At 40.7% G+C, this 13,718-nt stretch overlaps 1 protein-coding gene across 1 annotated transcript; it reads left to right on the forward strand.

The window, feature by feature from the left end:
• The first annotated feature begins 1,403 nt into the window (after nucleotides 1–1,403).
• On the forward strand, nucleotides 1,404–7,025 carry tgds (TDP-glucose 4,6-dehydratase). Its single transcript, XM_080052854.1, has 12 exons — nucleotides 1,404–1,547; nucleotides 2,104–2,170; nucleotides 2,311–2,379; nucleotides 2,589–2,679; nucleotides 3,000–3,151; nucleotides 3,378–3,476; nucleotides 3,828–3,887; nucleotides 4,015–4,058; nucleotides 4,445–4,610; nucleotides 5,105–5,160; nucleotides 5,649–5,746; nucleotides 5,951–7,025. Exons 1-12 carry the CDS (start codon nucleotides 1,501–1,503, stop codon nucleotides 6,028–6,030), a joined length of 1,029 nt encoding a protein of 342 aa, XP_079908980.1. The 5' UTR covers nucleotides 1,404–1,500; the 3' UTR covers nucleotides 6,031–7,025.
• Nucleotides 7,026–13,718: the final 6,693 nt, after the last annotated feature.

Here is a 13,718-nt window from a genome sequence, read left to right on the forward strand (position 1 = left end):
TCTAACGGTCTCCATCAATATACCAGAACGCTAGCCCGATTCAATGAGCCGCCACGACGCCACAATAAAGAACCAACAACGTCAATTTAGCCGAGGTTAGCCCGGATGTAAGCAGAAATTTGGGGTTTTCCGCCCTCAAATAAAAGCTCGAACTGTCTACGTCTCACTTTTGGGGAAATATAACAATACATCTCTAGGCATACAACATGTAAACACATTAAGAATTAGGCTACTTGAATTTAGGCCTGTAGGCTACACAATTAGGGAATGAACTAGCCTATAGCCTACATGACATCTTTAAAACTGAATTGTGTCAAAAAAGTGCAGGCCTATTCCCTGAATTATTTATTTATTTATTTAACTTTTATTTATCCTCGAGAGACCAATTGAGGTGACCCTCATTTACAATGACATCGAGATCAAACAAATTCAAAGGAAAAACAACAATACATAAACAATATTCAATGCAAATACATCAAATACACAACAACAGGTGAAGAGAAAAAAAACAATTGAAACATTTACACAGTGGTGAAGAGTGGCAGCAATTAAAATGAAATGGGTGAAAGTACAATATAGCCTAACAGTTACAGGTAGAGTTTGGCAGATTTAAGATAGTTTGTTTAAATTGGTTAAAGGGGCAGTGTGTAATATGACATCATCAAGAAAGTTCTACAAAGTTCTAGAATGCAACACTCCCTGGGTAACCCCAACCCTTTAGAATAATAACAGAAGCTACAGTGGGCTTCAAGGACAAGAACAATTCTAAATTCTAAACAATGCACCTGATGACATTCCAACCAACATGGATGCCTCCATAAGACTTGCCTGCTCAATGTACAAAATGTAATATTAATATTTATAATTCTCCGCTCGGGAGCATAATTCAGATTATTGGCAGAGGTGATTTTACACCAATGAGGACATATTTATGAATGAGGATATTGATTTTAGCTAATAAATGACTTAAAATATTACACACTGTCCCTTTAAAGGATATGAAGTTATTTAGTTTAATGTAGTCCATACGTATACGGTTCAGAATAAATAACGTTTCAAACAGCACTATTGACTAAATAAAAAGCATGTAAAACAGAAAACACCTCCATAAAAAAATATAAATAGCCTACGTTAGTAAGACGTATACCCAAAGACTTTCATTTTGAAAAATACAGTCGGACTTTACATGTTTATTGTCGCTCACTTGAAGCTGCTGTCAGCACTGTCGATAGTTTGATTGACTTGGGATTCACCCAATCAAATCGTGCGCTTACAACACGTCACACAATACAACCAACCAGAGAGTAGCAAAATGCTAATAATACAATTAATGTCCCGCCTATTTTCGACGTGTCAACAGTGCCGTAAAACCGCCAGTGACTGTCGCACAGTGGCACAGTGCATCTAACTGTAGTGAATAATAAGGCAGAGCTTTCGACTGTCAGCTCAGCGGCTCGTTAAAATAGATGTAGCTGTCGTGAGTGTTGTGGGGAGCGGGGGATGGACTATTGTAGGACGGTCCTGGTGACTGGGGGCTGCGGCTTCATGTGAGTCTATGGAAGGGTTTCATCTTGATAACACAGACCAGAAGTTAATGTTGTTCATACCCCGGAAACTATAGCCAATAGAAAGCAACACTGTTGTAGAAAATAATTAAGGCCAAATACTGTAGCGCATGCACGGCGCCAGGATATTTTGAGCCTGTCCGTTGGGTGTTTATCGTCTCTCTTTGTGTGACATTTTGTAATACAATAAATAGACATTCCCTGTGCTATGCGCCGCGGAGAAACAGACACGCTGGCAACTTTTCTGCTCCAATGTTCAGATCTGCACTTTTTGGACAGTGACAACGCGATCCTGACAGTTTTGCTCACTTGTGTCGCTGTAGTATCAAATTGGTGATTGCGGGATGGTTTAGAATGCAGCCAGCAGCCCATTCGAATGACATGCTGCCGGGTAGTTTTTTTGTTCTGTTGTTTGTTATGATGAGAATATATCTCGGAGCGTTTTCACATCTCTGACACAGCCAAAGTTACACAGTGCACCTTTAATCACATTTTCTCTTGGTGTATACTCACTCTGTTCTGCTCATCTGTCCTCCAGCGGCTCCCATCTGGTGTGTGCACTGGTCAACACACACCCAGACTGGAGGGTCATCAACCTAGACTGTGTAAGTCTAATATTATATGAATGGCGATAGATAGATAGATAGATAGATAGATAGATAGATAGATAGATAGATAGATAGATAGATAGATAGATAGATAGATAGAGTGTGAGGTGCTGTAACATCAGTGTGATCTCTTCCAGTGTGATTACAGCTGCAGCCCCAGGAGTCTGCAGAGTGTTGAAGACAGAGACAACTACACCTTTATAAGGGTGAGAGCTGTGTGTGTGTGTGTGTGTGTGTGTGTGTGTGTGTGTGTGTGTGTGTGTGTGTGTGTGTGTGTGTGTGTGTGTGTGTGTGTGTGTGTGTGTGTGTGTGTGTGTGTGTGTGTGTGTGTGTGTGTGTGTGTGTGTGTGTGTGTGTGTGTGTGTGTGTTCCCTACTGTGACCTGTTTTAAATGGTCCTGTGTGTACTTCCACAGGGGGATGTGTGTAACTCCCGGCTGGCCAGTCACATCTTCAACACAGAGAACATCGATGTGGTTTTCCACCTGGCGGCCAAGACTCATGTTGGTGAGCACCACTGTCTATTACTACTGACAGACACTCCTGTCCAGAACACATTAATCATGTGTGTGTGTGTTTGTTTTTGTGCTCCTGTGTCTGTTTGCATGTTTCGATGTGTGTCTGTTTGTGTCTGTGTTTTTTTTTTGTGTGTGTGTGTGTTTTGTGTGATGGTGTTTGTGTGTGTGTGTGTGTGTGTGTGTGTGTGTGTGTGTGTGTGTGTGTGTGTGTGTGTGTGTGTGTGTGTGTGTGTGTGTGTGTGTGTGTGTGTGTGTGTGTGTGTGTGTGTGTGTGTGTGTGTGTGTGTGTGTGTGTGTGTGTGCCTACAGAGTCCTCCTTTGAAAGCCCCGGTGTGTTCCAGAAAGTGAATATCGAAGGCAGCAGAGTGTTACTGGAGGCAGCACATCAGGCCACACACCAGCCACAGCGCTTCATATACGCCAGCACTGATGAGGTGTATGGATCAGGGTGTATGGACCAGGCTAGTATACACACTGTCTGTGTGTGTGTGTGTGTGTGTGTGTGTGTGTGTGTGTGTGTGTGTGTGTGTGTGTGTGTGTGTGTGTGTGTGTGTGTGTGTGTGTGTGTGTGTGTGTGTGTGTGTGTGTGGTAATACATACAATAAATTGTTTCTGAATATTGCAAAAGGGTATGGCAGAACCAAACATTATAGAAAAATAATTTAAGTGTGTGTGTGTGTTTTGCAGGTGTTTGATGAGAGCAGTCCATTCCGACCCTCTAACCCGTACAGCGCTACCAAAGCAGCTGCAGAATACCTAGTCAAGTCCTACTGGGACACGTACAAGGTACACACACACACACACACACACACACACACGGCCATGATTCTGTGTGTGTTTAAAAACTGTGAATGTGGTGCTTTCATTGTTGACGTTGCAATTGTATGCGTCACTTCCTAAACAATTAGGGTTAGTTTGATTTCCAATTTGATTTCTAATCCATTTGTGAATTTATACACACATATGAGTGCATCCAAATATTCATTTAGCCGAGTATTAACCTGTTTCCTTTGTCAATACCGAGATTTATTTTTGTTAAGTATTTTTGTACTTTTGACACATTGTTTGAACTGTAATTTTGTCTGTCAATAAAAAAAATCTTAAAAAAAAAAATATATATATTGTTTGTCTGTCTAGTTCCCCATCATCATTACCCGGATGAACAACGTTTACGGGCCGCGGCAGTTCACGGAGAAGGTAGTGTTCTTATTAGCACGTTAGCTTGTTAGCTCCCATCACTGGAGACTGCTTCTACTATTTGAGTTTTGAATTACTAGCAACGGCTCCGCTTTTTTAACAGTTCAATATCTCCTTGATCTTTCAGGTCATCCCCAAGTTTCTCACCCTCCTGCGAATGAACAAGAAATGGTTGGTTTGTGTGTGTGTGAGTTTGTGCTCTTGTGTTTGTTTGCATGTTTCTATGTGTGTCTGTCTTTGTTTGTTTATTGTGTGTGTGTGTGTGTGTGTGTGTTTTGTGTGATGTTGTTTGTTTTTTGTTTGTATGTGTGTGTGTGTGTGTGTGTGTGTTTGTTTTTGTGCTCCTGTGTTTGTTTGCATGTTTCTATGTTTGTGTGTCTGCCTTTGTTGGTTTTTTGTGTTGTTGTTTTGTATGGTTGTGTGTGTGTGTGTGTGTGTTTTGTGTAATGGTGTTTGTTTGTTTTTTGTTTGTATGGTTTTGTGTGTGTGTGTGTGTGTCTGTCTCTTGTGGTTGTGCTCATCTCCACTATAACTCTCTGTCTGTCTGTCTGCCTCAGCCCCATCCAGGGCCGGCTTCCTATCTCCAGACACTTCCTGTTTGTGGACGACGCCATCGCTGCCTTCCTGCTGCTGCTGGACAGAGGCATTGTGGGAGATATCTACAACGTGGGCTCCAGCTGGGAGGTTCCCATCGCTCAACTGGCCAGGGAACTAGTTAAGATGGTGGGTGGCTTAGGGACCTACAGTGTCAGCTAGCCCAAGTGCACTCTCACCCAGCGTTCCAAATATCATACTCTTTCTTTCTTTTTTCTATTCTACATACTACATCTGACCATAAAAATAATCTAGATAGGATGCAGTAGGCATACACTTGGGGACATACTTTTACTTATTTATTGCATAATAACACTGCGCCTTGATCTCGCCTCTTGCTTTTATCTCTGTCGCATCCCGTTTGTTTTCATTACGGAGGCTCCGTCGACGTGACGTCACTGGAATGTGGGTCAGAATCGCCCAAATAGCATGCGGTCTTCGACATTAAAAATCTCGGCTGGATGTAGTAGGACATCCGGGTATTTCTAACCATACTAAATCTGGCAACAAGAATCGGGACATCCTAAAGCTTTTTTTCTAAATAGCAGATAGTATGGGTATTGGAACTCAGCCCATGTGTATATTATGTAACACTCATTCAGTGTGTGTGTGTGTGTTTTAAGGTGAAGAATGTGCCAGACTGTGAGGTGGAGGACTGGCTGGAGTTTGTACCTGACAGGTGAGTAAAGACTGAGAGCCAGCAGGTGTATGTCACAAGGCTGTATAACCGTGTGTGTAGCTGTGTGCCACACATTAATAACACACACTCCACTGCTACTGTCTACTGATAGCACTAGACATGATACAGACCAGCTTATTGTCCCACTTGCTACATTACTACTAAAAACCCACGCTGTCTGTAATTTCACAGGATTTGTACTTACTTTCGGGAAGATTGTGTGTATGGATCGATAGGTTACTTTTCCTACTCAACCGCCCCACAATGCATTGCGTCTTTTCAAACGACACAGAAGTTTTTTTTTTTTTATTCTTTATTGCTTCTGTATACTTCAGAGTAAACGGTCCGACGAACCTCGCATACACAATCGATCATTAAGTAGACAGTATGTAGTGTATACATGTTGAGAATGTAGGAGGGAGGACGTTAGTAGGGCTTTTCCAACACAGCCCATGTTAACCCTCCACTGTTCCCCCTGCTTTGTCCAGGCCGAGTGTGGACCTCCGATATCCAATCAGCTGTGAGAAGCTGCATCAGCTGGGCTGGAGGGTGCAGGTGTCCTGGGCTGAAGGCATCAGACACACTGGTACAGGCTCTCTCTCACAATTCATTTCAATGTAGCTTTACTGGCATTAACATGTTAACAACTCTCACACACACACACACACACACACACACACACACACACACACACACAGAGGCCTCATGGTCTATCCATATAGTGAGGGGGACGGAAAATAATTGTTCACGTTTTTGTATGTGTGTGCTAGTAAACCGTGTTTCTTTTTAGCCCAGTGGTACCAAGACAACCCGGATTTCTGGTTGAATGCCGGCGAGGAAAAGGCAGCGACCAATCAGAAGCCAGCGTGAAAAAAGGGTTCCAGACCAATGAGTGGGCTGAGCTGTGCCCTGCAGCCTGACTGACAGGAGACACGGAGCAGACACTGGTTGCGTTCCGAATCGCATACTTTCTACTATTTAGTATGGTAGAAAAAAGATTTAGGATGTCCCGATTCTTGTGGCCAGATTTAGTATGGTTAGAAGTACCCGGATGTCCTACTTCATCCGGCCAAGATTGTTAGTGTTGAAAACAGCATCCTATTTGGGCGATTCTGACCCACAATCCGGTGCGCACGTGAAGTGACGTCACATCGACGAAGCCTCCATATGAAAACAAACGGGGATGCGACGGATATAAAAGCAAGAGGGAAGATCAAGGCGCAATGTTATGATGAAATAAAAGAGTAAAAGTATGTCCCAATAGTATGCCTACTGCATCCTTACTAGATTATTTTTATTGTCGGATGTAGTATGTAGAATAGAAAAAATAAATAGTATGTGATTCGGAACGCAGGGTGTGTGTTCTTATAATCAATGTTGATTGTAGAACTTGCCCCTAACACCTGGAAAACGATGCTCTTTATCTCCATGTTAATGAAGCGGTTTTAACTGGGTGTGTTGAATGGTTTGACACATTGTTGACTGGACCGTTGTATAGAGATGTGCCTGATGCTTTATTTGATCTGGTTGCAGTGTTAACATTCAGCACGTCAATCAAATGATCAATCATATTCAGAATGTGTTTCCAGATAAAATGGCTGACTAACATGTAAACACAGTTAGACAGGTGAGATTATGAAGATTAGCTTTAACCAGCTCTGTTAACATTCAGCGAGGTTGGGGAGCAACTGTATGTGAAACATTCCATTAGCCTTATAAAATGTGAGAAGGGAACCAAAGTTTTTTTTATAAACATGCTGAAGATATGTGTTTGGTTATTCTGATGAATGTATGCAACTGTAAATAAACACTATTTACCAACTTTATATTTTCCCACCATAACATTTTACACTTTTGGGGCACCCTTTGCTCAGTTGGTAGGGCGTCCCCCCCCCATAGGCCTCGGCCAGCAGCGGACCCGGGTTCGATTCCTGCCCGTGGTCGTTCTCTGCATGTCACTCCCCTCTCTGCCCCATTTAAACTCTGTCTCTACACTATCAATAAAGCATAAAAATGCCAAAAAAAATCTTAAAAAAAATATAAAAATAAATTATATATAAAAAAATAAATCTACACTTTTAAAAGAGACAAAGAAGACGATCAGACAATGTTACATTTGCAAATCCAAACCTTTATTGTGGGTCAAATCAGAATAGATGCACAGTTTTTTTGTCTTTTCGTGCAGTGCTCCTCTTCGTGCACAACTGCTAAACTAATACATAAAGCAAATCCTAACTAGCAGGCTGGTGGCGCTGTCCACATGTGGTGGTGGGGAGAGGGGGGGGGGGGGGGGGAGGGATCCAGCCAGTCAGACAACAATGGGCTTCATTTAGTTTCAATCCAAAATCGCCAAAAACAGCAATCATTCCTAAATAGCAACACACACATTTTTTATCTTTTAACTCTATTGAACTGAGAATTAAAAAAAGAAAGCCAGAAAGTGTTTGTTTCTCTGTACCATATATGGTGTCAGTGATTGTTAGGAGGATAATACAGATGTACAGATTATCTCTGTATGTCGCAATAACAATAACAAACAGCTGCAAATATCAAATTCCCCATGGAAAAAAAGGACAGGTCAAAAAAGTTGTACTGATGTTAAAAAGACACCTGGATTTGGAAGTCACCAGGTCCTCTTTTCCCCATTTGTGATTGGCCAGAAGCTCCCCATGTGAGCATTAACACCCTGATGCCTGGAAATATGCAAATCACAACAACATAGCAAATAGAAGCACAGTTAATACTGTGTAAGATACTTTTTTTTTTTTTAAGATCAAACACTTTGCCAGACATTCACAAGGGAGATTATTATTATTTTTCAACAGGAAGGAAAGTGTAAAAGACTCAAACGAAAATAAAATAAAAATAAAAAATCATCTTGACTTGGAGAGAATCCGGACACTTGTTTTTTGTACTGCATTGTTTAGTTTTTTTTGTGTTTTTTACAAAATGGTCTTTGATCATAACGTTTTTTTGAGCTAATTTTCTTTTTTTTTTAGAATCCAAACCTTGGCATATATGGTGGTATTGTCTCAAATTTTTAAGTTTGCCAATTCAAAAAAATGGCTGTGTACAGTTTTATTATTATTATTCTTATTGGCAGAAACAGGTGAATGAATCTGATACTGTGAGTCCAATGTGACTTTAAAGGTAACGCGTGTAGGAGCTTTCTCTTTAAGACGTGAACCGCGCAAAATCTTTACATGTCGGGAAGAATCCACGCTTCACTGAAGCACAAGTTGGCTGCAACTTTTAAAACTAAATATTAGTTATCTATTTAAGGAAAAGGAAAAATGGCGATATTGGATTTACATGATTGGTGCATTAACATGGAAACTATTGAACTACTCCAACTCTTTCTTTCATCAAAATGTATATATAGATACTGAGGGAACAATATTTTGATTGAAGGTTGAACACACGTGGCACATTAGCCTGTTTAAACAAAGTGAATGAAAAGCTAGTGGTTTTCCTATGAGCTTCATGCTAGCAACAGCAAGCTAACTTTGCTCACATTATGAACTTGTAACAATGTAGGCCTATGGGTTAGGTTTACCATGGTTGCCATCTTAGCTCAAGAGTGCTAGCATGCTAAAACTGAGTAAAATAGTAAAAAAAACACATTTAGGAACTAAAAACTTTGGATACAATTGTTGGATAAGCGGAATTTTTGATACCTGACCATGGCGCTACATGCTAACACATACTGGAGGGAGGGAGGGGGGGGGGCGTAAATGTCTAAACCTTAATTAATAGCTTTTTTTTTAATGTATGACTTGTAGAGATGTCATTGAGAGCGGCCTATGTGTTCTGCCATGCTGCTAACATAGCTAATAAAAAGAGGAACACACCGAGAGACTCACTTTGCTTCAACCAGTGTGAACTTTGAGGAAAATCTTTTTTTGCGTGTGTTGGTTATGGACACAGCATGTTGCAGTGGCATATTTAAAGAGAAAGTCCTACACGTTGCATCTTTTAACATTAAAAAGCTCACACTACCCCAGAAAAATAGAAATTTTCACTCATACCAATGACATTCAACATTCAAGTGCCAGTGTTTTTTGTTTTTACTGTCTTTTGGTCAAGTCACTTTGTAAAATATCAACTTTTGTACTAAGCTTATAAAAATAAATATTTCCCAAAAAGGCTTGATAAATTACACAAACTAGCAGCGAGAGTGGACTCGAGAGAACTCCGTGTGCAAACAGCTGAATCCTACAAGTTGCTGTCGAACTAGAACTGCACCTGGTCCCAAAAAAACGGCTTCATATCTGGAAGAACCTTTCCACACACACACACTCACACACACTCACTCACACACACTCACACTCACTCACTCTCTAACCTGTGGAGAGACCTTTCTCTTGGACACATGGCTGTGCTACACTCTTTCCCCCTCTGGGAGGTTTTGATTCCAGAAGACTTTGAGTTGAAGTCTTGTGTGTGTGAAGCTGGCTGGGACAACGTAAGGAGCCAGCAGGCCGCAGCAACGGGAGCATAGCACCGAGAATTGTTCGGGGACAATCCAAGCACTCCTGCTGGTAACTTAGTAACCATAGTGATGCGGCATCATATGGTAATGCTGCATACAGTGTAACCAATTTACCAATCTGCTCCAGTAGGGCTGGGTATCGCCCCTTGATTTAAGGCATCAAAAGGTCAAAACTAAAGTGCTGCATGGCTAATATGAGGAGGAAATAAATAAAGTGAGCGTGGTCAGATTATCATTGTAAAGCTGATGGTCTGAACATTAGATTACATATTGATATATTCAGTGTGGAGGGTTTGTTACACCAGCCCCACAATAATGAGAGCTACCATGGGCAGACCACAGCCACCAGTATCTGAAGCCACGTTAGCAGCTCTACTGTGACACTGTACTGCTACCTGCTAGCATTTTGCTAAGGAGCGCTAACGAAAAATAGAGCCGAGGCTGGCGGGAAGTGTTGGACACGTATAAAATGCTTTAATGATGGCACTGGAGGTGACATCACAGGTCATTGGGATTCATCCAAATACAGTCCAACTGACTGACCTACGGAACAAGATGCTAAAAAGCAATGCTCAATGGATTTGATAACTTAAGCCTGAATTGTTTCAAAGAGCTCTTTAACATTGACACAAAGGCTTAAGGCAATATTTGAATAGTTGGTGTTTTGATGAACACCCAGTGCTTGTGTTTGGCATTGTAGTGTGATGTCACACTACTGTAGGATGATCTCTTTGTCTATGATACGTTTGGAATTCTTCATCTGTATTGAAATATATATATACCCAGCCCTAAGCAAATGGAGCACAGATACAAAAACTCCAGCAGACTCTCTGTGGAAAGCCAGCAGTAAATGATCTCTGTTGTCACTTACTGTGGTAACGTTTAGGGCCCAGGGGGGGCGTTCTGATAAGGTGGGACACAGTGATAGTAAAGTGGAGCTCCAACACACTTCAATAGTAAATCACAGCAGACAGATATAGAATCCGTCCGCCCAAGAAAAAAAACACCTAAATACATTGAATAACATGTGCATACTTTGAACACTCGACAAGTTTTGCTCGAGAAACACGATGAAAAAGTGAGGTAAACCTTCCCATGATGCACTGCACCACAACTCACAATGTTCTATCTACACTACAAGTATGACATCAGCTCTTCCCTAGCATATTTATAGCGGCAAGTGTAACGCTCAGCCATTTCTTTAATTCAGTCAGTCCACCTGCCCCCTAGTGGCTGTTAGAAGGCACAGCAATGTCTACAAAATCCAGATTCGTCCAGGGGTGCTGACGCCTCTAACTAATGTGTCCTTCTTAAAAGTAATGCCTTTCTATTCAACAGCAAAAAATAAAAAGGCTTCTCAGTATATTGAGCAGTATTAAAACAAGAGAGATTCCACTAGCTGCGTACTAAGTTTGTGGGTTGGCAACATGCCCATGGATTCAAGTAACAAAAAAAGCTTGACAGGAGGCCAGGGTCTGTGGACAGTTCAGAGGGCGTAGGAACAATGTGTATCATCAACACTAATCTCAAACCAATGGGAGCGGTTGGAAAGTCTATGCGGGGAAATCTTAAACCTAGAGCGAAATCGGCTTCAGTTTGCCTGTGCAGATCTGTCTCCTTCCATTATGGGAGGACACAAAGAGGGGTGGGTACATTTAAAGTCATTAAAGTAAAGTCAATGTATTAATAAAACAACCAACCAACAAGACAGCTGATTTTTAAAAAAATGTCTCCGTGCCACCAAATATTAGAAAGAGGCGCCACTAAAAAAAAGGGTTGTGTTGATCCTTCAGAACTGATTGTCATGTGCAATGTGATCTCCAACATATTCATCATGGAGTTGAATTTTTTTAATTTTTCTAACATTGCATCACATAACAGCCGTAGTGGAACCTATATGCTATCCCTAGAGAAAATGGCCACTTTAAATGGTTAACTTGCTTGAAAATCCTGAGTCCTCAAACATTTTATTTCTTCATAAAACTATGTTAAATACCACTGGGTTCCCCCCAAAAACTGCCCTACCAACTGCATTGAAATAGATTCAAAACAACAGAAAATCATATCAGACGGGGGAAAAAAAACCTAACTAAAGCCTGTTTGGAGAATTACATTTATCTGCTTGGCATCTTTTAACTCCTTGACCAAAAAAACATCACCACTTGCATATGTTTCAGTGTCTTGGTCCAGCTTTGTCATTTGTGTAAAAAAAATAAAAAATAAAAATCCAGTGGGCAATTTGAGATTTCTGCCCTCGTGAGGATGAATTGGTTAAATTCATTTCCACTATTGGGGGTTTTTATGAACGCGTAAACACCATGCATGTTAATGTAAAATAATATCTCGTTAAAGAATAAAACGTGCAGAGCAGGGTTCAACTTGCCCACTGAACCAGTGAGTGATCGAAACATCGTGTCGTTTCACATTTATTTTGAATTATTCTCATTTTGGAATTCACATTGTTTTTCAGTGGAAAATAGTTTTTCTTTTTCTTCTGAACTATTTACATTTTAATGTGTATTCCATTAAAAGTTATTCCTGTAAACAAAAACTAAGAGCCTGGTGACAATGAACTAGTTTCCTCACCAGGTTAGCAACGTAGCCATTTAGCTGCTAAGGGATTTAGACTGCTTCCCCACTGAACCTTCCAAATATATATATATATATATACAAATATATATATATATATATACAAATATATATATATATAGTGGAGTTTCTTATTTTTAGTAGTTCAAATCAGGAGTGAACATGGACATCTGGAGTCACAGAAGGGACTCACCAGGCTTTGGTTACATCACAATCGGAATACATCTACACGTCTGTCATGCCACTTTTTCCATCAGCGCACTTTATCAGGCCTGTTCTTACTCTGTGTGTGTGTGTGTGTGTGTGTGTGTGTGTGTGTGTGTGTGTGTGTGTGTGTGTGTGTGTGTGTGTCTGCTTTCATTGTCATCTGATCTCTTTTATTCCACGAGCTTAGCGTTAGCAACAGAAAAACAATGGCCTTGTATCTGTTGGATGGATTGTATGAATGGGAATGAATGTAATCCTCACCAGGAGCTGAGCTAGTTCTATGAGTGGTGTGTGTGTGTGAGAGAAATGCTACATATCTGACTAAACAAGATGGCGTCAACAAGTGATGTCATCAAGATGGGCCGATCTCCGACATATGAGCCAGTAAGCAGTGTCTATTCGAAATGGACACAGCTAGTAACTGGAAGTGGCTAAACTGTGCTATGAAGTAAGTACTGGGAAGACAGGACGTGGCTAAAATGTGCTATGGAAGGCAGTGGCATGCTATACTGTGGAGAGCCCTGGCTGTGACTAAAAAAGCCAGATGGTCCAGTTCTTTGAATCCCCGACCTCAACAGATCCTTAAGAAAGCGAAAACCAATAAAGTGGAATGACTTATTTTTAGGAGAAGACTCTTCATTTAACTCTCCAGGATAGAGTGAGCCAGACATTTTGGAACTATTTTTTTTTTTAGACTTTTTAGTTGTGTAGGAGCTTTTTGGCAAACAAGGGTTTTTTGACTGTTTGCTGTACTCGAGCTCAGAGCAGAGCTGTAGATGTGACGTCCATTAGTAGGACTACATTTCCCAAAAGCATAACACAACTGCTGGGTCCATAATATGTGGTTACAGCGGTGATATGCTAACGGCATTAGCTCATCAGAGACCATCCGACTAAATAGATTTTTAATAAGACAAAAAATTCAGTATTTGTTTAGTTTCTCTCTTTTTTTTTGCCAAGGTTTGATTTAGTTCAAGCCTAGTTTGTTTCCTTCCAAATAGAAATAAAAGAAAAAAAAACATGTTTAAACCCATACATGACATTAAATATACATTTTGTTTTTTAGTCACAGTTGGCCAATACTAGTAGCCAGTCACGCATTGTGGCGATAAAACAACGGAAATAAGAGACAATAGTTCAAATTCTTAAAGGCACAGTACAGAAACAAATGATCCTCCTTTTATGTTTTTGTTTCAAACCAAAAAAAAGAAATGCTGTTTGCAGTCCAAAGACTGTTTACTAGCATTATTGCTAATGGCCGACAAAAATC

The sequence above is a fragment of the Ammodytes marinus genome (assembly GCF_949987685.1).
Source record: "Ammodytes marinus genome assembly, chromosome: 24".
Taxonomy (NCBI): Eukaryota; Metazoa; Chordata; class Actinopteri; order Uranoscopiformes; family Ammodytidae; genus Ammodytes; species Ammodytes marinus.

What these genes read in the sequence shown, in the direction of transcription:
- tgds (XM_080052854.1), top strand. Translation starts at nt 1,501, where the DNA reads ATGGACTATTGTAGGACGGTCCTGGTGACTGGGGGCTGCGGCTTCAT. An exon ending in GGGTCATCAACCTAGACTGT is followed by an intron (nt 2,171 to 2,310) that starts GTAAGTCTAATA and finishes GATCTCTTCCAG; the next exon opens with TGTGATTACAGCTGCAGCCC. An exon ending in TGAAGGCATCAGACACACTG is followed by an intron (nt 5,747 to 5,950) that starts GTACAGGCTCTC and finishes GTTTCTTTTTAG; the next exon opens with CCCAGTGGTACCAAGACAAC.